Here is a 24,988-nt window from a genome sequence, read left to right as displayed (position 1 = left end):
ACCTGCGCAATACCATCCCAACGGTGAAGCAAGGTGGTGGTAGCATCATGTTGTGGGGGTGTTTTTCAGCAGCAGGGACAGGGGGACTTGTCAGGGTTGAAGGAAAGCTGAAAGCAGCAAAATACAGAGATATCCTTAATGAAAACCTGGTCCAGAGTGCTCAGGACCTCAGACTGCGCCAAAGGTTCATTTTCTAACAGGACAATGACCCTAAGCACACAGCCAAGACAACGCAAGAGTGGCTTAGGGACAACTCTGTGAATGTCCTTGAGTGGCCCAGCCAGAGCCCGGACTTGAACCCAATCGAACATCTCTGGAGACACCTGAAAATGGCTGTCCACTGATGGTCCCCATCCAACCTGACAGAGCTTGAGAGGATGTGCAGAGAAGAATAGCAGAAAATCCCCTAATCCAGGTGTGCAAAGCTTGTCTCATCATACCCAAAATGTCTTGGCTGTAATTGCTGCCAAAGGTGATTCAACTAAGTACTGAGTTAAGGGTCCGAATACTTATGTCAGTGTGATATTTCAGTTTTTTCTTTTTAATAAATTTGCAAAGTTATCAAAAATCTGTTTTTTTCTTTGTCATTATGGAGTATGGATTGTAGATTGATGTGAAAAACATACATTTTTTAAAGCATTTTAGGATAAGGCTGCAACACACATTTATAAAAAATGAAGGGGTATGAATACTTTCTGAATGCACTGAATAGAGAAACAAAATTGGCCCTAACAGGGATCCTTGCAGAACACCACGATTCATTTTTGAAGAGGAGGATATCTCATCTCCAACAGATACTACAAATTTCCTATTTGACAAATAGGAAACAAAACAGTCTAACGCCACCCCAGATATTCCCAACCATCTCTTCAATGTATCAATTAAATCTGAATGATCAACTGTATCAAACGCTGCAGTGAATTCCAGCAGCACTAAAATGGAGCACTCTCCAGCATCCTCTGCCATCATTAAGTCATTGGTACACCCTAAGAAGGGCAGTTTCTGTACTGTAATCTTCTCTAAAACCTGACTGAAATTTCTCAAAAATATTGTTATTCTTCGCTACCTCTAACAGTTGCTTCACTACTGCTTTCTCTATAATATTTTATATGAAAGGTAATTTTGATATTGGTCTATAGTTATTAGCAACCAAAGGGACTAATGAAGGCTTCTTCAGAAGCGGTTGAAGTATCGCAGTCTTTAAATAAGTATATGTTTGTAGTCTAGTATGTTTTTATATGAATTAGATTACGTCAGAAAACAAAATTAAAATATCTAGTAATATATGTAGCCAATAAAATATTTTAGAGCAAACCAAGACTAGAAAAAATTTATATTCACTATAGAAATTTCCATAATTTGTAAGATTTTATTAATCTACATGACTTTTCCATAATTCATTGGGGATTAATATACAATTACACTGCCTGGCCCAAAAAAAAGTCGCCATTTGGATTTAAATAAGCAGATATTTAAGAGCCTATGATTGGATCAGTACTGCAGTGATTAATATGTTCCAGCTGGCAACAATTCTTTTAACCCTAACTGATGCAGTGTGTAGCTGTTCATTACTTTTTTCTTTTTTGCGGGATTTTCTCCCCTTTTTCTCCCCAATTTGGAATGCCCAATTCCCAATGCTCTCTAAGTCATCATGGTGGCGTAGTGTCTCGCCTCAATCCAGGTGGGGAGGACAAGTCTCAGTTGCCTCCGTGTCAACCCGTGCATTTTATCACGTGGCTTGTTGAGCGCGTTACTGCGGAGACATAGCACGTGTGGAGGCTTCACGCCATCCACTGCGGCATCCACGCACAACTCACCACGCACCCCATCGAGAGCGAACCACATTATAGTGACCACGAGGAGGTTACCCCATGTGACTCTACCCTCCCTAGCAACCAGGCCAATTTGGTTGCTTTGGAGACCTGGCCGGAGTCACTCAGCACGCCCTGGGATTCGAACTCGCGAACTCCAGGGGTGGTAGTCAGCATCTTTACTCGCTGAGCTACCCAGGCCCCATAGCTTCTCATTTCTTAAAAAACCATGTCGGAAGATGTATCCATGGTCTTAGAAAATGTTACTGTGCTTTAGAAGGGGCAAATTATTGGCCTGCATGAAGCAAAGAAAACAACTAAGGAGACTGCTGAAATCACTGGAATTGGGTTAAGAACTGTCCAACACAACACATTATTAAAACCTGGAAGTATAGTGGTGAACCGTCAGCTTTGTGGAAGAAATGTGGTTGGAATTTTTTTTGAACGATCATGATCGGAGATCACTAAAATGCTTGAAGTCACATTGTAAAAAATCAAACAGTAGACCTCACAGCTATGTTTAATAGTGAAAGTAAGAGCATTTCCACATGCACAATGCGACGAGAACCAACAGGATTGGGACTGAACAGCTGCGTTGCCACAAGAAAGCCACTTGTAAGTGAGGCTAATCGGAAAAAACTACTTCAGTTGGTCAGGTCTAAGCTCAGCAAAATTATGCGGCAATAAAAGGAAGTCAGCTGACTATCTGAATGTACTGAATGACCAGGTTATCCCATCAATGGATTTTTTCTTCCCTGATGGCATGGGCATATTCCAGGATGACAATGCCAAGATTCATTGGGCTTTCACACATGAACTGGCCACCACAGAGTCCTGACCTTAACCCCATTGAATGTCTTTGGGATGTGCTGGAGAAGATTTTACAGAGTGGTTCGACTCTCCCGTCATCAATACAAGATCTCAGCCAAAAATGTATTAAACTCTGGACTGAAATAAATGTTGTGACGTTGCGTAAGGTTGTCAAAACAATGTCACAACGAATGCGCACCGTAATCAGTGCTAATGGTGGTCCATGAAATATTAGAGTATGCAAATTATAATTTTTTTGGCCAGGCAGTGTATAATCTAGTATTAAATTATGTAAACGATGCATTGCATTTTGACTCAAATTATGTAATCAGATACATTGATACAAGATGTTACTGTCTATGCAGATAATCCTTTCATTCTAACAATATTTTTACATATGTGGCTAATTTTTTTTTTTTTTTTTCAGGTTCTTTTGTTTCCACATGGGTGAAGTACTACTGCATCTACTACCGAGAGCCCAAACGTATGACTATGCTTCTCTCTGGGGGTAAAAATGTAAGTGCACCTTTTCTATTTCTTTTTCTCACTCGTATAATCCAGTGACATGCAGTGGACTTCTAAAATGATGCAATGCCCCCTCTCTATGTTTGGGTCTTTTAGTCCAATGTAAATTCATTTTCCAATTGATGTTTACACAGTTTCTGGGTGAAAGGCATTTGAAACACCATTTACCTTTTAATTAAGGATGTTTTGATATTTTTACTGGAAAACAAGACAAAAGTACTTATATTTTGTTTGTTTTTTTTCTCCCAATTTGGAATGCCCAATTCCCAATGTGCTTTTTAAGTCCTCGTGGTCGCGTAGTGATTCGCCTCAGTCCGGGTGGCGGAGGACGAATCCCAATTGCCTTCATGTCTGAGACCGACAACCCGCGCATCTTATCACGTGGCTTGTTGAGCGCGTTGCCATGGAGACATAGCACGTGTGGAGGCATCACGCCATCCACCGTGGCAACCACGCACCCCACCGAGAACGAACCACATTATAGCGACCACGAGGAGGTTACCCCATGTGACTCTACCCTCCCTAGCAAACGGGCCAATTTGGTTGCTTAGGAGACATGGCTGGAGTCACTCAGCACGCCCTGGGATTCGAACTAGTGAACTCCAGCGAAGTCTTTCTTAAAGGTGCATTCATTAGTTCTAATCCAATACACTTTTTGTCAAATTCTGCAAATATCTCGTCACAGTCTGATAGCTGTCCGTTCTGTGGGTGGGCCCTGGCTCTGTAAATGGAACAAAAACAAAGTGGATCAGACCGATCCACACAACACTACTCCAGCCAATCAGCAACAGGGGGTGGTTCTTGCGCGTGCACAGGATGGGGGTGTGGGCAGAGCGAGAGGGAAATTCATTAGAAGAGCGATGGCAAATCTGGCTGATGTGAACTTTCTAAACTCCAAGGAGGACAAATGGCTTAGAAACAGACAAAGAGAAAAAGGTCAGATGAATATAAACTAAAAAAAGAAGCACTGAAGGGAGGGGTGTGTTTGTTTTGGCAGTTGAGTTCGAATATCAACAGTGTTTCTCAGGAATCGTGGAGTACATCTTTAATCAGTATTTTTGTTTTGTTTTCCAGTAAGATAATACGACTTGTTTTCAGTGACTATATTCTGAATTAAGTTTACATTTCTTACCCCATCAGCAAATTGTTTTACTTGTTTAAGTATAAATCTAACAAAATTTACTGAGATTTCTGCTTATGTAAAACAAGAAAAAAAATATATATATTTGTAATTTTTAATAATTTGAAAATGGGCACTTTAGATATATTCTCCAAAAATAACTTGATTTCTTACACAATTTAGCATCTTAAGTAAATGTGTCTTGTTTTAAGGATGTTCAGATATTTTGAGTGGAAAACAAGACAAAAATACTGATAAAGAAATTATTTCTTTTAGTGAACACACTATTTGATTTTATATTTCATAATATTTGTTTTGCTTTATTTTTATACATTACAAAAAATCATTTTCTTATACAGTATTTTTTGTTTTTTTTTCCCAGTAAAAATATCAAAAATTTACCTGAGAAGAAAAATGACATATTAAGTCTTGTTTTCAGAGAAATTGAATGAGTTTTTTATATTTATAAAATGAAATATAACAACTATTTGTTAATGTGGAAAGAAAAATAAGCTTAATTCAAAGTTTTCTTGTTTTAACCCTAACCCTAACCTCACTCAATTTAGTTAGATTTCTCTGCAAACAAAAATACTAAAACATTTCAAGAATATTTTTTTTTGCAGTGTATTTAAATGATTATTTAAGGAGCCTTTCTCAGAGAAAATGTCCCTGGTGCAATTCCTCTCTCAGCTCTTCACTCAGCAGCATGTGTGGCCTTTGTTTTGGGGACTGGATGCTGGCACTGGTCGTGGTGCTTGTTCCCCATGATGCCACTGACCAGCCTCTTATCTTGGCAAGAGGAGATGCATACTGCATCGTTAAGCTGGCACTAGTGTTGACATCTGGCACTTTGCCCACTCTGCTCTCCACAGCCACACACACATGGTCAATAGCGTGACTCTCACACCAGTGACTGCAGGCGGGCCGATTACAGTCCCACCACACACAACCACCCGCCACTGAACACAAATATCTTCCAACCACAGGGGAAAAGCAAACAGAAAACACAGTTTTATTGGGGTTATATGTATACAGAGTCATATTATTTCTCTATTTGAACTGTTACATATTTCAATAGAACTGAACAAACTATTACAGCTAACAAAAAGTTTCAATTGAATGTAAACATGAAGCTAGTTTAGTGTATAAACAATGAGACAAACTGACAAACAGATCGAATCCTTTAAGCATATTGAAGCTTGAGCACAAAATAAGTTTTAAAAGATACTTTGGGGTGATTCTCACAAAATCTGTCAAGAAAATGTCCTTGTCGTATTCAACCTCAAATAAATATAAAAATAAATAAATATGAAAATATTTTGCATAAAGAACATAGAGCCTACAATTGGGACCATTATTTTATATTACTTTCAGGACACTTAAAAGGATAGTTCACCCAAAACTGAAAATTCTCTGATAATCCACTCACCCTTATGCCATCTGAGATGTGTATGACTTTCTTTCTTCTGCAAAACACTTTTGAAGATTTGTAGAAAACGTTCCAGGCTCAGCAGGTCCTTAGAATGGGAGTGGTAATTAGACATTTGTAGGTCCAAAAAGCACAGATCGTCAGCATAAAAGTAATCCATCCTATCTACAGTGGTGACGTTAATGTCTTATAAAGCGAATCGATCACTTTGTGTGTGAAAAAGAACAATATTTTTGCACTTTTTAACTATAAAAGAACGCTTCCAGTCAGATGTTGATGAATGGCCGAATTTACCCGAGTGCTCCCATGATGTAAGCGCAATGGCACATGAACTGACGCGTGACAGACACACAACCCATGAGTCGAAGGAACGTGCCAACACGCTTACGTCACAGGAGCACTTGGGTAAATTCGGCCATCTCGTCAATGCCTGGCTGGAAGCGGCTGCTTAACCCTCTGGGGTCTGAGGGTGTTTTGGGCTCTGGAGAAGTTTTGACATGCCTTGACATTTGTGCTATTTTCAGTTGCTTAAAAACATATTAATGGCTTAATTCTGATAACACTGTATTCAGCACAAACTGGGCTACAATAATATGTGAACAACATGTATATACATGTTTGTATTTTTGAGAAAATAACGTTTATGCTTGGTTTTTGAAAAAACAAAAATTGTAAGTCACTGAAATAAGGCCATATAACACATACTAAACATTTGTTCACAAGACTTTTGAGAACTGGATCTTGTAGCCTAGAGTTTTTGCTACAAAATGATGTGAAAACCATCCTGATCACTCAATCATACAAAACAATATAGTCATTTAACTTTTGTAAGACACTTTTAGTGTTAGAAAGGCCATATGCGAGGAGGCGTGAATGATCATGAATATTGATGTGATTCACACCTGACGAGAGCCCTCCCCTGAGAGAGAATGAATGTGAGGAGACTTAATGATTGAATGTATTGTTTGTAGTTTAAGTTAAAAGAAGTAATCTGACTATACATTTTCTTTACATAAAGACTTTACTTAAAAACTTTAGACCTACACTACCGTTTAAAAGTTTTTAGATCTGTAAAATGTTTTAATGTTTTTAAAAGAAGTCTTCTGCTCACCAAGGCTGCATTTATTTGATCCAAAATACAGCAAAAACAGTGAAACAGAATAACTTTTCTATTTGAATATATTGTAAAATGCATATTTATTCCTGTGATCAAAGCTGAATTTTCAGCATCATTACTGCAGTCTTCAGTGTCACATGATCCTTCAGAAATCAAATCCTTCAAAAAATATGCTGATTTTCTAATATGGGCATATTTACAGCACATTTTACACATTTACACCCGAACAGATATTTGCAAGCACAAGCTTCGTTGATAAAAATGAGGCAGCATAAACACTAGTTAAAATATAATCTAAACATTCATATTACTTTTATATCATATTACATATCATATTTATATCATACAGCATATAATTTAAAAACCTGCTTTAGCCGAAACAACATTTAAATGTAATTAAAACTAATACTCTGAATCCTGGCTGGCAAGTCTGGAAATAGTCCAACTAGTAAAATATGTCCATGTTTATATAAAATAGCATGTCAACTAATATGTAAGTAAAACTAAATGACTTACTCATCCGAAATTGTATCAAATTCAAAATGCAAACATTCATCGTCGGATTCCTGCTCTTCTTCTGAGGAAAATGTGAACTCTTCTTCACTATCCAGGAGCTTCCTCACCTGTGTAGCGTGCCATCTTCCAAACGAGCAGAAAAGTGAATGAATTTGATGCTTTTTAAGGCATTGTTTTGGGGGTTTACCATTTGCATAGACCGTCTCAGCACATTACCGTATGAATAGTGCGCTCTGCTGGTGGGTGTGATCACATTAGGGATAATTAGCTGAGCCAGGAGAAACTGTACATCGCTTTGTTTCATACAGATTACATTGCAGGAGAATATTTGTTTTAAATTTGAATTGTTTGATTTAAAAGTAGACATCTTAAGCTTTCTTTAGACATATGTTTCATGTTTGTGTGATAAATATTCGTGGAGTTTCAGTTCATTTTTGTGACGTGTTTCAGAAAGATGCTCGCGGAGACAGAGACGGCTGAAAGCGCATCCTGTTTATTTTCTTTATTTTACAAAAGCACAAGGTTTTGTTGTTATTGTGAGTGTGCACAAATAAAAGTAGACCCTTTATAGTTTCTAATGATGTCTTACACTTATCTGTATGCCCAAAAATGACGGAGTATTTTAAGTATATTCCGCAGTTATGAGGAAAAACATCCAGCAGGTCGCGCCGGCACGTCCGTCGAACCCAGAGGGTTAAATATCGTTCTTTTTCACACACAAAGTGATCGATTCACTTTAGAAGACATTAATGTCACCGCTGGAGATAGGACGGATTACTTTTATGCTGGCTATTTGTGCTTTTTGGACCAACAAATATCTAATCACCATCCACTCACATTCTACGGACCTGCTGAGGCTGGATCTTTTTCTACAAATCTTCAAAAGTGTTTTGCAGAAGAAAGAATACACATCTCAGATGGCATGAGGGTGAGTAAATTATCAGAGAATTTAAATTTTTTTGGATGAACTATCCCTTTAAGCACATTTAACCCCCCAAATTCTAATTAGAACATTGCGGCTAGACGTTGTACTTTTACTATTTCCATTGTTTTCAGTAATGATTCTCATTACAGTAACATGTCCGGACATTGATTCTCATTTCAGTACACGTCCGGACCTTGATCCTCATTACAGTAATGCGTAGGGATGTTTTACTATTGCCATTGTTTTCAATAATGATTCTCATGACCGTAATGCTCCCAGGCATTTTACTTTCACTATTCTCATTGTTTTCAATGATGATTCTCATTACAGTACCGCATCCGGACGTTTTACTTTTTCTATTTCCATTGTTTGCAATGATGATTTTCATTACCGTTATCGCTCCAACGGTTTACTTTTACTATTCCCATTGTTTTAAAAGATGATTTTCATTACCGAAATGCATCCAGACATTTTACTTTACTATTCTCATTGTTTTCAATGATGATTCTCATTACAGTATCGTGTCCGGACATTTTACTTAAATATTTCCAGTGTTTACAGTGATGATTCTCATGACCGTAATGGTTTCAGATGTTTTACTTTTACTATTTGCATTCTTTTAAATGATGATTCTCATTACCGTGATGCTCCCAGACATTTTACTTTTACTATTCCCATTGTTTTCAATGATAATTCTCATTACAGTAACGCGTCCGGACGTTTTACTTTTACTATTTCCATTGTTTGCAATGATGATTCTCATAACCATTATCCACCCAGATGTTTTACTTTTACTGTTTCCATTGTTTTCAATGATGATTCTCATAATCGTAATGCTCCCAGACATTTTATTTTCACTATTCTCATCGTTTTCAATGATGATTCTCATTACAGTACCGCATCTGGACATTTTAGTTTCAATATTCTAATAGTTTTCAATGATGATTATTATTACCGTAATATGTTCAGAAGTTTTACTTTCACTATTCCCATTGTTTTAAATTATGATTTTCATTACCGTAATGCAAGGCAAGGCAAGTTTATTTATATATCACGTTTCATACACAATGGCAATTCAAAGTGCTTTACATACACATTTGAAAGAAAATACAAGATACATAAAAAAATAAATAAAAAACTAATTTAAAACATGAAATAAGAATAAAAATACACTGAGAAAAAAAATTAAATATATATAAAAATAAAATAAAAAAATAGCATAACAATCAGGAGATTAGGTATTAAGAGCACGACTTGAAAATTGAATTGAAAAAGAAGAGACGTTGATTCTCATTACAGTAACGCATCCGAACGCTTTACTTTTACTATTTCCATCCTTGTAAATAATGATTTTTATTGCTGTAATGCGGCAGATATTTTACTATTCCCATTGTTCTCAGTGATGATTCTCATTACAGTAACGTGTCTGGATGTTGATTCTCATTACAGTAACGCATCTGAATGCTTTACTTTTACTGTTTCCATCCTTTTAAATAATTATTTTTATTGCCGTAATGCGCCAGATGTTTTACTATTTCCATTGTTTTCAATGATAATTCTTAATACAGTGACATGTCCAGACATTTTAACTTAACTATTCCCATTGTTTTCAATGATGATTCTCATTACAATGATGCGGCCAGATGTTTGACTTTACTATTCCCATTGTTTTCAATGATAATTCTCAATATAGTGGCATGTCCAGACATGTCATTCACTTATCAACCTATATCTTCTAAACGCAAAGTCCAAACTAAACAAAAGTTGGTGAACTTTAGCACGAAAACATTTTAAGGATGCGCACCAAATTTCATCCACTGTTGCCCATAGGGGGCATTGTAATTAAAAAAAATTGTCATCAAGAAAGTTGATAGTTTGTTTAGTCTGCTAGAGTTACACTAGCATTACATTATCACCTTCTCCGGTATGATCAAGAGCTAGAGAATAGGTAACTACTAAGGAGAAGACAGAGAAGGGAGCAATAGACTCACTCAATAGGGTGGATAAATGGAAATGATTATGTTGTAAGAGGAGAGGTCACTGAAGGAGAGGAGTTAGGGATCGGCATGACAGTACTGTGGTATTGGACTCCAGAGGCACGCGGCTAATATGTCACTGGATGGTAAAGGAGTTGTGAAGTGTTCAAATAAAAATAGCTTACCACATTTTTGAACCTCATTCCGTGGACACACTTTTAAGAAGATAAATATATGATGTAACCAGACACTTGATCATATACTGTATATAAATAATAATTTATGTGATAAAAGGATAGCTGGTAAATATAGAACATCTGGTCACACTATGCTGACAAGCGTCCAGGCTTACATAAAAATGAAAGTCTGGACTTTGTGGGGCCACTATTATTTCATTGTCAAATGAAATATTAGGGCCTAAAGTAAGTACTCTTGCAAATATGGTCTGTGGGCCTATTTAATCAGATATTATCTTTCAGGTTGAAGAAGAAAGCTTCACACTCAAATCCTGTACCAGACGGAAAACAGACTCCATTGAGAAGAGGTTCTGCTTTGACATTGAAGCTGTAGACCGGTGAGTCAAGAATCCACATACTTGCCACCAGATGGTGCTTCAGTCCACTTAACAACCTGCCTGTCATAACTGTCGCAGTAACTGTGAGAAGGTTTTAAAGTGGTCCTCTCATGGGTTTGTAGGCAGGAGATGAGGTCTGAATGCTTTGCAATTAGTCAAGCCCTGTCCCAAATGACAAACTTGCGGTCCTGTACACTTTGATGGAGTAATGCTGCACAGACCAAGGGGTTCAAGGTTTGGCTGGTTACCATGGTCCAGTTAGCCCCTGCTGGTAGATGAGGTTATTACACAGTTATAGAGGCAAAAAGCATGTTTCTTTTTTAAAGCCATTCAAAAGTAGTTGTGCATTCTGACAAAATAAAATTAATCATATAAATGGATGTTTCTTCAACTTTGGGGACTTTTAGCACTGTGGAGTTCTAGATTGCTTTGGAGGCCTCTCAAATGTTGTTTGATACTTAAAACCTAAAGTTTATCAGATAGTATGATGTTCTGATGTCTCCAGAAGTGTGGAATTTTCTTTTCCAAGAGTGAAGTTACATACAATGTACTCATGCTCATTTCTTTCTTAAGATTTTTCTAGAGAAAAGCGATAGAGAGCTTTAGCGACACAGCGGAAAAGGCTTTTGGGTAACACTTTACAATAAGGTTCCATTCGTTAACATTATTTAATGCATTAGGTATCATGAACTAACAATGAACAATATTTTTTACAGCATTTATTAATCTTTGTTAATGTTAGTTAAAAAGATTACAAAAATACAACTGTTCATTGTTAGTTCATGTTACAACCCCTATTCCAAAAAAGTTGGGACAGTATGAAAAATGCTAATAAAATAAAAAAGGAGTGATTTGTAAATAATATTCACCCTTTGCTATATTGAAAGCACTACAACTACACATTATATGATGTTTTACCTTGTGAATTTCATTGTTTTTATTAATTATAAATCAGATGATTTCAAATCAGATGACTGCAACATGCTTGAAAAAAGTTGAGTCAGGGGCAGTTTAAGACTAATAACAATTTGATGAATAAAAATAACAAGGCAATGTGAAACAGGAGATGTTAAACAGGTGAGGCAGTTGTGTCATAGTATATAAAGAGCCTTCAAAAACAGCCTAATCCTTTAAGAACAAGGTTCATTCAAGACTTGCCAATTTGCCAACAGATGCTTCAGCAAATAATCCAGCACTTTGAGAACAATGGTCCCAAAGACAAATTTGAAGGATTTTGGGCATTTCACCCTCTACAGTACACAATATAGTTAAAAGATTCAAGGAATCTGGTCAAATCTCAGTATGTAAAGGGCAGGACGAAAACCACTTCTGAATGTGCATGATCTCTGATCCCTCAGACATCACTGTCTTAAAAAAACATCATTCATCTGTAATGGATATCATGAACATGGGCTTGGGATTACTTTAGTAAACCACCTTTGTTAGTCAACACCATTCGCCGCTGCATCCACAGATGCAAGTTAAAACTTTACTATGCAAAGCAGAAGCCATACATCAACACTGTCCAGAAGCGCTGCAGACTTCTCTGGGCTCAGTCTCATCTTAGATGGAAAGTAGAACAGTGGAACTGTGTTTTTTGAAAATAAAAACACAGCCGTCATGTTCTCCGGGCCAAAGAGGAAAAGGACCATCTAAGCTGTTATCAGCGTCAGGTCCAAAAGCCAGTGTCTGTATGGGCCAGGGGCGTGTCAGTGCCCATGGCATGGGTAACTCGCACATCTGTGAGAACACCATGAATGTAGACAGATATGTAAAAATTTTGGAGCAGCATATACTGCCATCCAGCACCGTCTTTTCCAGGGCCATCCCAGAATTTTCAGCAGTACAACTTCAAACCACATACTGGCCGAATAAGCAGAGAGTGCAGGTGCTGGATTGGCCTGCCTGCAGTCCTGACCATCTCCAATTGAGAATGTGTGGCGCATTATGAAGCATGCCATACGGCAACGAAGACCCCGTACAATTGTGCAGCTGAAGAACTGCATAATCGATGAATGGGGAAAAATTCCACTTTTTAAACTTAACAAACTTGTGTCTTCAGTACCTAAATGCTTAATAAGTGTTATTAGAAGAAATGGTGATGTTTCACAGTGGTAAACACTCGACTGTCTCAAATTTTTTGGAGTGTGTTGCAGTCATCTGATTTGAAATTACTGTACATTTTCAAAAAACAATGAAATTCACAAGGTAAAACATCATATAATGTGTAGTTGTAGTGCTTTCAATATAGCAAAGGGTGAATATATTATCACAAATACTGTACTGTACAGTACTGTCGTAACACGCTAGTTGACTGTTACACTCTCTCCTATGATTTAGGAGGTTTTTATCTCAGTAAATAAAAGAATCTCTGATAGCACTTCCCTGTCAGTGATAAAATGATGGAGAAAGGAGCTCTTAGCACTATTTGATGTACAAAACAATCCCAGATAGTACTTATGACAGAAATCAATTATTTTTCAGCCTATTTAAGGCACATTTTAATGATCACAGAAGAACACCAAATCCTAACTATCACCAAAATGCAGAATGACACGTTTTTGTCTGCATGCGCTTTTCATGATGAGTTCAAAGTGGCATTCGACACTGCCATTGACGTTCTGACACAAATCATGAACGCAGCTTCACGATTGCTGTAGCAAAGCGGATAGCCACAGTCTACTGGCAAATTAATATTGTGAAGGATGAGAGTTTAAGAGATTTAATGCCCATTGCAATGAAAATGCAATCAATGGGGAAACTAGTTCTTTCAATTAGTCAAACTCCCAATTAGACTTTGGGAAACGTTTAATGTTACTTGAATTGGTGCTATTTTAGTGCATTTCTATCTTTATACTGTGGAAGGCTTTGTTTGGAAAATGTTAATAAAGTATTATATTGTTACATATTGTTTTGTTTCCTTTCCTAAGATGGAAATAAATGTATTTTGACAGGAAAAGAAGTATATATAGTGTAAAATTTCAGCACTTATAAAATCTGCGATTAATCGTGATTCACTACAACAATTATGCGATTAATTGCGATTACAATTTTTAATCAACTGACAGCACTAATTTTTATACAACAGTTAGTTCCGGTACTCGAATCTGATTGGACGAGAGATGATCCAAGAGTGCTGATTTCTCAGGACAGCAGCACTCAGATGCTTTACTGTTTGTGTCACTCTGCTTGTGTTTGCGGTGTCCGGAACTAAAGTGTAAGAGCAGCGCAGATGTGTAAAAGAGCTAAAGTGTGTCTTTTCATTTATCCCTGTGACATTAGAGATTTTAGCCAGCAGTTGGCGAGTAAAGACAATTTTTATGTGTTTATGCTCTATCAGTGAAACAGCCCACACACACACACACATACACACCATTAACTTGCTGGCGGCTCAAGGTTAGGCTGTGCCGCATCAGGGAGAGTTATTGTAATAGAACTGGACCGGTAGATTTATGATGCCATTGACTACTGATAATGTGAGGAATCATGTCATTTAATGTATGCGATGATGTGTTTGATGTTAATTTCCCCCTTTTGTTTTTAGCAAAGCCGTCATATGGGAACGTGTTTGGATAGTGTTATTGTGACTCTATCATGATGCTTACATAAAACTACAGTGTCATTTGTGTATTATTGTGTATTGTGCATTTGTGTACTTTTGCTTTAACTGAATAGAGATGATATGTTTGGACACTTGACTAAATTAATTTCCTCATGATCTTAAGAACCTTTTGATCAGAATGCTTACATGCTTAAAATTAGTTTTGTATACAAAGTTAAAATGTGTTAACATATACGAATGGTTTTTTTTTTTCTCCCAATTTGGAATGCCCAATTCCCAATGTACTTTTTTTTTAAAGTCCTTGTGGTCGCGTAGTGATTTGCCTCAGTCTGGGTGGTGGAGGACGAATTCCAATTGCCTCCGTGTCTGAGATGTCAACCCGTGCATCTTATCATGTGGCTTGTTGAGCGCATTGCCATGGAGACATAGCGCGTGTGGAGGCTTCACGCCATCCACCGCGGCAACCATGCTCAACTCACCACGTGCCCCACCAAGAACAAACCACATTATTAACAGACCATGAGGAGGTTACCCCATGTGACTCTACCCTCCCTAGCAACCAGGCCAATTTGGTTGCTTAGGAGACCTGGCTGGAGTCACTCAGCATGCCCTGGGATTCGAACTAGCGAAATAACAAACTCCAGGGGTGGTAGCCAGCGTATTTGACCAATGAGCTACCCAGGACCCACAATATTAAGTAATTTGAGTTGGACCAGATAATGCCGAAAAGTGGCCAAAAGTGGCCAGCATACATGGGAACTCCTTAATGGTTAAGAAGCATCTAAAGAGTTAATAAGAGAAGCATTATTAATCCTTTAATTCAAACTTTAAAAAGTTTGTTGTTTAATGAAATGGATCTTTTATATGTAACGATTTTTTACACATTATGTTTGGTTAATCAGGTGTTTAGACTAACTAACCTTTGTGTGTGTGTGTGTGTGTGTGTGTGTGTGCGCGTGCGTGCGTGCGTGCATGCATGTTGGCTGTACTCCTGTGCATGCCTGCCTGTGGATGTGCATGCATGTTTCAGGCCTGGCGTGATCACTATGCAAGCTCTATCGGAGGAAGACCGCAGACTGTGGATGGAAGCCATGGACGGAAGAGAACCGGTACTTTATCTGAGAGATCATAGATTTGTTTAGCTCACTAATCCGACAGGTCTCTCAGCTTGTCACATGCACTGTTGCGTTCTAACTGCATCAGATGAACTTAAAATGCATACTGTATTCTTATATTGAATGCATATTCAGGAGACCCATTGTGTCTCATACATATGCATGATAAGGCATTTAGCCTCTGAATTCAGATGGAACAGTTTAGTTGAGTGGATGCTTCATAAGTGATTATGTGAAGTATTATATGATATAGTGCTTTATTATGCTTAACCCTGAAGAATATAGCATTTTTGAGCCATGGGTTTCTTTGTTTTCTAATTTCCAATGGGTTTTTAGAATGGTGATATATGAGTATAATAAGGCCTGTGGTTGAAATTATTTAAAGAGACATTCACGTTTTGATTTACAATATTAAAAACACACAGTTATGCACTTTTGCAGCCACAATAAACACTGAAATTGCAATTACATTTGAATTTTGGCAGGGTTGGTATGTGATGCTAATGAAACAAAATCGCAAATGGAGACATCGCTATTACTTTCAATATGACAGGTTCTTCACCCACAAGACACTGGACATTCAAGTGCAAATTCATTCTGTGTTTCCTTTCGAATTTTGGAAGTAGTCAAAACTAGGGTTGTGAATCGATTAAAAAATGTAAACTATTAATCACAGTTTTTTTTAGATTAATCACAATTAATCATGGTACATTAAAGCTATGGCTTGTGACGTATTGAATCATAATATACTGTATGTGACGCAGTGTGTAACGTGATGAAATCAGCGATACACAGCTGTATTAAGAGAGAGTTTGTTTCTTGTAAATTAAAGATGGATTGAAATCAAGTGAACAAAAAGGTGAGAGAGTGTAGTCTTAGCCCATTATACGCTGCAACAAAATAAGTTTATAATTAGATTTTTTGGCTTGTTTTCCAATGTAAATATCAAAACATCTTTTTAAAACAAGGTACATTTACTTGAGGAGCTATACTGCAGAAAGTATTAAAATTTGTTGCAGAGAATGTTGAACATAATCTTGAATATAAATGAATTTAGTCTTTAATTCACCTGCAGATGCATAAACAAGTGAAAAATGCACTTAAATGCAAAATACACTTATATTCATGATATATTCTCTGAAAGCAAGTCTAAATATCTTATATTGTTTTAAGGATTTTTAGATATTTTTAAAATGGAAAACAAGAGACTCTTAAAAATAGACACTTAAAAACATTAGACAAACATAGGATTTTTTTTGCAGTGATTTTTTTAGTGATTAAACTTAAAAATCCTCAAGTATTTTTTTTTTCCCTGTAATTCAGTGAAGGACATTTAGAGGTATTTTTAAAAGATGTTTTCATCCTATTTGTAATTTTAGTAAGCACATATTTTAAACAACTTCTTAACACGAGGCACAATCTGAATTGTCGGTTAAGAGCTAATGATTAATCTTGCAATAAACGCCCGAATATTCAAATAATCTTTCTAATAATTGTAATCAAAATAATCGTTAGTTGCAGCCCTAATTAAAACAAGCATTAAAATATAATCATAAATAAACTGTATTTACTGTATGATTCTTCTCAAAGAACATGCAATAAATTAGTTAGTCATCATTTATTTTAATTATTTAAAATGTACACATTTTTTTGCGAATAGAGTTCATTTTTGATACAAGTATATGTATACATGCTGTAGTGGGCAAAATCTTCAGGTGTTTTCCAGTGAACTTCTTTAATAATAGGATGAAATGGGCAAATTCAATTCATATCAAACTTTATTGGCAAGATAAACTTAAGTGTACATTGACAATGCATTATTAGACTCTATGCATACAAATATAAAACAAATCGAATGCTGAAGTTTAATTTGCTGAAGTTTAAAATCGCAAAACTATTATTTTCTCTGGCTGCCGTTCAGTCTCTGTTGCACACAAGCTGGGTCTCTCTCACGCGGTTTCGCTGTGACACTAGTTCAGATGACAGTGAGTGAATGTTTTCGGCCGATGTGAAGAGATACGGTAGCTTGCCCGTATCTTTCCCATACCTGGCTCACCACTTGCGGTTAAGGTCTCCATTCTCTGAACAGTTCATTCGCTGTTTATTATGTCTGGGACATGGTGTGATAAATAAGCGTGCACTGCTCCACACAATCATCTTCTGTGCTTCTGTGTCGAGTCAAGTCAAACGTGTACCTCCTAGAAATGTATATATGCCAACTTAATAACGGATACTGCATTAATTGCATTGTTTTTTGTTTTTTTGTTTTTTTTTACACATTAAACAGTTAACTATTAATCACATAAATGAACGTGTTTTAATTTCCCAGCCCTAGTCACAACGTATGTGTCCACGACTAGAAAACGGCAATTTAAATACATTTTGCAATTCCTTATGAATATTTCCCGAAAAAAATAAAAATAATAAATCCCATACGTTGTGTTTTTTACAAATATAAATTGTTAAGAAGTTGCTAAATAAGGACTACAACTACAAAGTAGTTGTGAGTTTACATGTCTGACGAATCAGGCATCCGTTGTAGTCCTTGTGTAGCAACTTGTTAGCAATAAAATAAAGTAAAAATACAACAGCTTCAAAATTCACCTTTGAGGAATAAAACGGGAAATGCGAAAGTGTCTTTAAGTAATGTTAACCGTAGACCGTATTTGACTCATACATTAAAAACTGTTATTCTAAAAACCCAATGGTAATTCCCAATGCAATCCAAGGAGCATTTGTCTTCCGGGTTGGCCTACAAATTGTCGTGACTGAACAGCTCCATTACTTGTTATGTAGGAGATGATTTTATCCAAGACTTCTTTAAGCTGATGGTTACAGGGTTTCTGTAGCTGGTAACTGGTAGACCATGGCGCTAGCAATGCTAAGATCATGGGTTCGATTCCCAGGGAACAAACAAACTGTTAAAATGTTTAAAATGAATGCACTGCAAGTTGCGTTGGATAAAAGCATCTGCCAAATGTGTAAATGTAAATGGTTATAAGCATAACCAAATTTGTTGTCTCACAGGTTTACACATTGAATCGTGACAGCCAGAATGAAGCCAGTAAGTGTGATGCAAATTCAGTCATTTATCTCTGCATTTTCGTGGTAGGAGTGGGGTCGATAAATAAATAAAAAACATGAAATTTTCCTACATTTTCCACACACACACCTTTCATGAATACTTAAATGTGCAGGACTGTTTGTTTTCACGAGTTACATTAAAGCCATATTAATGATGAAATGTATTTCAATGTACATTTAGTGGCCCAATTGGATGTCATTGGCTTCAACGTGATCAAAAAATTCATCTATGCCGTCGAAACAAGAGGTATACCTCACCTTTTGTTTCTGTTTGTATGTAAGCATGAGGTGGTGACCAGCACATGAGTATATGTGATAGTCTATGGTTTTTCTCTTGTCATGGAACAGGTATTGATGAGCAGGGGCTGTATAGGCTTGTTGGTGTTAACTCTAGAGTGCAGAAACTACTGAGCCTGGCAATGGGTGAGAAAGAGCCGACATCACGCTGGCGTTGATTTTACTTCACTTCAGTTAATTCAGTTAGATTAAAATACATTTCAGCTATGTATATGGGTCACATTTTCCAGCCTTGTAATTGAAGTGTTTTGACTAACACCTACACTGAGAGCGACAATTTGGCCCATACAAGGAATCTGTGCACTTTTTCACATTTTATGCACCAACCGTGGGAGGTTTGGATTTAAATATATTATGGAAATGTGTTAAAGTAGCCACTTTAATTGGCAGCTTAAGGCATTTTCAAATTAGCCAAAATATTTAATTGGACATTGCAATGCTCGCAGTATAGACGTGTTAATTGTTTTGATTTCTTTTAAAATTCTAAATTCACCTACTTAATTTTTATAAAAGTGTAATTCTTCAATTTTGATTCTGATCTGTTATTGTTGATCACATTGAATTTCTTCTTTGCTAGCATGCCAAAAATTATTATGCACAGTATTCACACATATGCCCCTCTCATATTGCTTTGTAATTTTACTGTACTTTTAAAACATGTTGGCTTGTCAACAAATACCATGACATTTGCAGTGTTATGTTTGCCTAATAAGCTTAACTGAGCTACTAGCCATAATTCTCACCTGATTAAGTTCAAACACACTCTTAATACTCTAGTCATGCAAGAGTGACAGGAATGCTGCCACACCCTGTGGTGAAAGCAGGATAAACAGACTGTTGTGTTGTTGTGTTAGTCAAAGGGAAATTACAAGACCTAAACGGCCTTTCTCACTGATAATGATATATTTTGACACTTTTGCTTAAGGAAATGGCTTGTGATTTTTAATGCATTTTGACTGATTCCAGGTATTAGTGCTGCACAATTATGACACAAATCATAATTGTCGATTATTGCCTTTCAATATTGTAATTGCGATTATTAATGTCAATTAATAGAAGTTACAGTAAATACTTCTTTGTTCAATATCATGCCATATTCATTATGTAGGCTGCACATCCAAAACTAGCTGAGAATTGTTGAGCTGAATTACTTTAATGATGTTTTATTATACATCAGTAAATCAACTTTACATTGGTTTGCTCAAATTACCCACTGCACAAAAATAACTCGCATTTGGCGGGTGTTAATTTCATACCCTGCTCTCCTTATAAATGAAACCGTCTACACTGCACAATAAAACACTGAGTCCACGTCTTGATTATAATGGAAGCATTCTAGTTTTGTCGCGTTGCTAATTTGCAGTAGGTCTGTCAACAGGGGCTGAGAAACAAAATTAGAATTTTTCACTGAAATATTACCAAAATTCAAATTGTATTTCAAATTTTAAAGACTTTATTTTATTTACGGGGAAAATCTAAATGACATCTGAGTTTAAAATGACGTTGTCTCCTTCGTCCACAAGAAAGTGCAACAAATCAATATAAATATACACCAATGAGTCAAAACATTATGACCACCTGCCTAAAATGCTGTTGGTCCTCCGCATGCCGCCAAGACAGTGCCGACCTGCCGAGGCATGGACTCTACAAGAACCCTGAAGGTGCCCTGTGGTATCTGGCACCAAGACATTAGCAGCAGATCCTTCAATTCCTGTAAGTTGCGAGTTGGAGTTGCCGTGGACCGGACTTGTTGGTCCAGCACATCCCACAGATGCTCAATTGGATTGAGATCTGGGGAATTTGGAGGCCAGGTCAACACCTTGAACTCTTCATCATGTTCCTCAAACCACTCCTGAACAATGTGTGCAGTGTTGCAGGGCACATTATCCTGCTGAAAGAGGCCAAGCCATCAGGGAATACCATTGCCATGAAGGGGTGTACCTGGTCTCCAGTGATGTTTAGGTAGGTGGCACATGTCAAATTGACATCAACATGAATGGCCGGACACAGGGTTTCTCAGCAGAACATTTGTCCAGAGCATCACACTCCCTCCACTGGCTTCTCGTCTTCCCACAAAGCATTTTGTTGCCATCACTTCCCCTGGTAAACGGCGCACGCATACACGGCTGTCCACATGATGTAAAAGAAAACGGGACTCATCAGATCAGGCGACCTTCTTCCACTGCTCCAAGGTCCAGTTCCGACGCTCATGTGTCCACTGTAGGTGCTTTTGACAGTGGGCAGGGGTCATCATGGGCACTCTGACTACTCTGCGGCTACGCAGCTCCATACGCAGCATGGTGCGATGCACTGTGTTTTGTGATACATTCCTCCCGTAACCATCATAAAATGTTCTGTGACTTGTGCCACAGTAGACCTTCTGTCGGAACGGACCAGACGGGATAGCCTTCATTGTACTCACGCATCGATGAGCCTTTGTCCCTCCTCGGACCACTGTCGGTAGCTACTCACCACTGCTGAGCACCCCACAAGCCTTGACGTTTCAGAGATGCTCTGATCCAGTCATCTAGCCATAACAATTTGGCCCTTGTCAAAGTCGCTCAGGTCTTTACTTCTGCCCATTTCTCCTGCATTCAACACGTTGACTATGAGAACTGATTGTTCGCTTACCATCTAATCTAGCCAGACGTTGACATGTGGCCTTGTTAGGAGATAATCAATGTTATTCACTTCACCTTTGAGTATTCATAGTGTTTTGGCTCATCAGTGTATATAGTATTTTAGAGCTCCTTGATATAAACCAATTCGCACCGTGTTGTAGCGATTGTTTATTGCAAAGAACATATCTGACTATAAACAAATGTGTGTAAAATGATAAAGTCAAAAGATTTACCAGTACATATTCTCAAATATTAAGTAAAAAAAGTTAAATGAGAAAAGAAACGCTTCAATAGATGGTTCTATGTTAACTTAGTGTTGCACAGTAGCCCATACTGGTGCCATAGTACTACCACGGACTCAAGCTTCATAATACCAGTGGTACCTCAATGTTTTCCATTAAATACATTTGTATGTACATACCTAATGCTTATGCAGCGAGACACTGATAAGAGAGCAAGTCATAGTCAAGACACAATCGCCAAAGACCTACACCTCTAGGGGACATTCACTCCGAAAGTGTCCGTCATTTTCTATGTAAGCATGTGCTAGACCGGGGGTTCTCAATGGGGGCGGTACTGCCCCCCTAGTGGCCGTTCAAAGGATACCAGGGGGCCCTGAGAGCAAATTAGTAGAGAGGGGGGCGTTAGGTTACAAATGGGGGGTGTTTATCAGTCATAATAATCAAATCTATCGTCAAGTTCCTGTTGCATTAAAATGTTTATCTAGATTCCATTATATGGGTTGGTATGCATTTGTACCACTGTTCGTCTGATTCTGAAGTCTAGTGACGTTTAGAGGCTTCAAATAGACAGGTGAAGTCACAACCTCCGCTAATGCACCTGTATGGCTCTGTAGGTGGATACGGCTCAATGGACAGAGCAGCGCGAGCTCAAAGCAGGTGCGTTTTTACTCAAAGACTGGTCTCAAGCTCTTAAACGCGTACCTCTGATCATTGCAGCACTGCAAGAACCAGTGAGAAGTATGGTGCGAGACGCGGAAGCCATTTGAATTCGGCACAGAACTCTACATGAACACCCTTGACTTTACTATAGTACCACTAACAGTACTTTAGGCAGAAATAGATTCATAATGCATATTATCATATCACTACTTCAGCTCTATTAAATTTGTTATAGGCTACATTAGGGGAGTGAGGGAATATAATACATTTTTGTTACAACTTTTAAATTGTTATATTTTGTATTCATTGTTTTTACATGTATTTAGAGCAGGCCTACTTGTTTATAATTACAAAAATGCCATGATTTGTTTTATAGAAATCGTTTTACATCTAATCACTGTAGTGAAGAAGATCCATGCTTCCATGGGCTTACTGTGGTCTTTTTACAGATACCACTATTAAAACTATAAAAATAAATAAATACATTTACATTTTCATAAGCACAAATGCAATATATATATATATATATTTAGATGAAATAGAAATACGTAAATCCTAAAAAAAAAAAAATGGCTAAAATATTTTTGTTTGAATGTAAGAAAATATAACTGATTTTGATTTTGATTTCCTTCAGAAATTCGAAGAGATTACAGAATTTGAATCAGTAAGAACCTGATTAAAGGAGTTCCAACTCATTCACACTGTTAGAATAATTTAGTCACATAAATTAAGAATTAACCTTTTACTTTTTATAGATGTTATAGATAACTTACTATTGTTGATACCAGTAAATTTACCAGTAAGGGAATGAAGTAGGGGGGTGTTTATCCAAAAAAGTTTGAGAACCACTGTGCTAGACAGACGTCTTTGAGCATTGCGTCATGTCTTGCTGTTTTTTTTCAGCACTTCGTGAAGTAACAATGCATTTTTTAGATGCTTTGTCAATTTAAAGTAAAACGCGTTTCAAGACACCTACGTTCTGGTTTATTCTTTGCACTGTGCCTGTTTTAGCCCTAGAATGTAAGTCATCATCAGTGCTTGACACACATCCTAAAATTGAATGCTCAATTTAGGATTCAAATGTGCATTTAGAATATTCGAATTTCGAATTTTAATTTCACAGCCTTAATTTGCAGTGTATTTACTGTCTACATCGCAAGCAAGTGCTGTGATCAAGCAACGTTTCCAAAATAATTCCAAATTACCGACTATGCTTTTCTCTTTGGTTCTAAAGCTTCTTTTCGGATGTCAGATGATGTTTCTTCAGCATTCATTTTCGTGTGCCACCGTGAACAGAGGTGAAACATAAAGCAAGCATCTGGGCATCAGAATACTGATAGGTCTATAGACTCATTTAAGAGTTTCTGATTCGCCATTGCCATTTCATATCTAAATGGACATGGGATTGGTTAGAATACTCAAATGTTGCAAAACACACGATTCATTTTTCGATTAATTGTGCAGCCCTACCAGTTACTGATCACGTATATGCATGATTTACTGTCATATTGTGTATTTTTAGGAACCTAAATGGAAGAAAAAATATATATTGAAAGAGAATGAGAATGAAAAAGCACTCTCAATGAGCACACTCAATATAAAAAAAAAATTTAGCCTATGTTTAAGATTTGCACATTTCAGTTTCATAAATTTCCATCAAACTGAATCAAGTAATCTAATTAAACTTAAAATATTCTAGTTTTATTCATTTAAGTTTGTTAAAGATTACTCGATTCAACTTCATGGAAATTTGTTATGAAATTGAAATGCTTACAATAACACACTGTAAACCCTTTTCCACTTAGACCCCAAAACCTGTGCGGATGTGGAGCTGGATAGCACAGAGTGGGAGATCAAAACCATCACCAGCGGGATAAAGCACTACCTCAGGTACAAATTAATCTGCTTTAACCCTTTAAGCTCTGAAGGTGTTTAAAAGATTTCCTGTTTCAGTGGCATACCCAAAATTAAAGGCTTATAACTTGACAAAATAAATAAATAAATAAATCACACACACACACACACACACACACACACATACACACACACACACACACACACACACAAAACAAGGAGGGTCAAGTGTTTTCTATCATTGTAAAAAAACTTTCACATTTATTAGTTATATAGATTGATAAATTCTGACACTCTCAGCCTAAGAAACTGCTAAAAATTGCAAAAACTAATTGAGCCAAAAATTTATTTGATTTGACATTATATATCTCAGGTTGTAAATAAGGTGACTCTGAAGCCTCTCCAAACAAATAAAACATTATAATTGTACATAAGAACTAATTACACATGCAAACAACAATGACTAAAGCATGGAGACTAAATGAGTCTGCATCGAGTCTGTGTCATGTTTGGCGCCATCTCCTGGTGGCCATATGTAACATTGTGCTTCGTGTGGATTATCTAATGATCTATGCATCCGATTACCTTGTGTGTGAGCTCATGTGAAAGATAATCACCTCCTCTAAGTAATTTGATATTTTTTGTGAAGTTATAAGTGAAAACACGGCATATAAGCAACACCAACATAACTGTGAAAGACATATACTTAGCTATTACTCGCTGTATTTTTGTCTGTGAGTAAAACAAATA

General features: G+C 37.1%; 2 protein-coding genes across 4 annotated transcripts in view; one reads left to right on the top strand and one right to left on the bottom strand.

The window, feature by feature from the left end:
- fgf1b (fibroblast growth factor 1b) overlaps positions 1-6,018 on the bottom strand; it is a 93,239-nt gene extending 87,221 nt beyond the window's left edge. Inside the window, exon 1 of the mRNA XM_051678364.1 lies at positions 5,696-6,018. Coding sequence (XP_051534324.1) covers positions 5,696-5,855 — 160 coding nt within the window. The 5' untranslated portion in view covers positions 5,856-6,018. The remainder of the gene's footprint in view (positions 1-5,695) is intronic.
- The window catches only part of LOC127429339 (rho GTPase-activating protein 26-like), a 138,630-nt gene that overhangs the window by 74,825 nt on the left and 38,817 nt on the right, over positions 1-24,988 (top strand). For all 3 annotated transcript variants that reach the window (XM_051678316.1, XM_051678314.1, XM_051678315.1), the window contains exons 9-15: positions 3,049-3,137; positions 10,709-10,803; positions 15,396-15,474; positions 18,508-18,544; positions 18,746-18,811; positions 18,913-18,987; positions 24,190-24,274. In XM_051678316.1, coding sequence (XP_051534276.1) covers positions 3,049-3,137; positions 10,709-10,803; positions 15,396-15,474; positions 18,508-18,544; positions 18,746-18,811; positions 18,913-18,987; positions 24,190-24,274 — 526 coding nt within the window. The remainder of the gene's footprint in view (positions 1-3,048; positions 3,138-10,708; positions 10,804-15,395; positions 15,475-18,507; positions 18,545-18,745; positions 18,812-18,912; positions 18,988-24,189; positions 24,275-24,988) is intronic.

The sequence above is a fragment of the Myxocyprinus asiaticus genome, chromosome 38 (assembly GCF_019703515.2).
Source record: "Myxocyprinus asiaticus isolate MX2 ecotype Aquarium Trade chromosome 38, UBuf_Myxa_2, whole genome shotgun sequence".
Classification (NCBI taxonomy): domain Eukaryota; kingdom Metazoa; phylum Chordata; class Actinopteri; order Cypriniformes; family Catostomidae; genus Myxocyprinus; species Myxocyprinus asiaticus.
The sequence above is the reverse complement of the archived record's forward strand: the minus strand, read 5'-3'. Positions and strand labels throughout refer to the sequence as shown.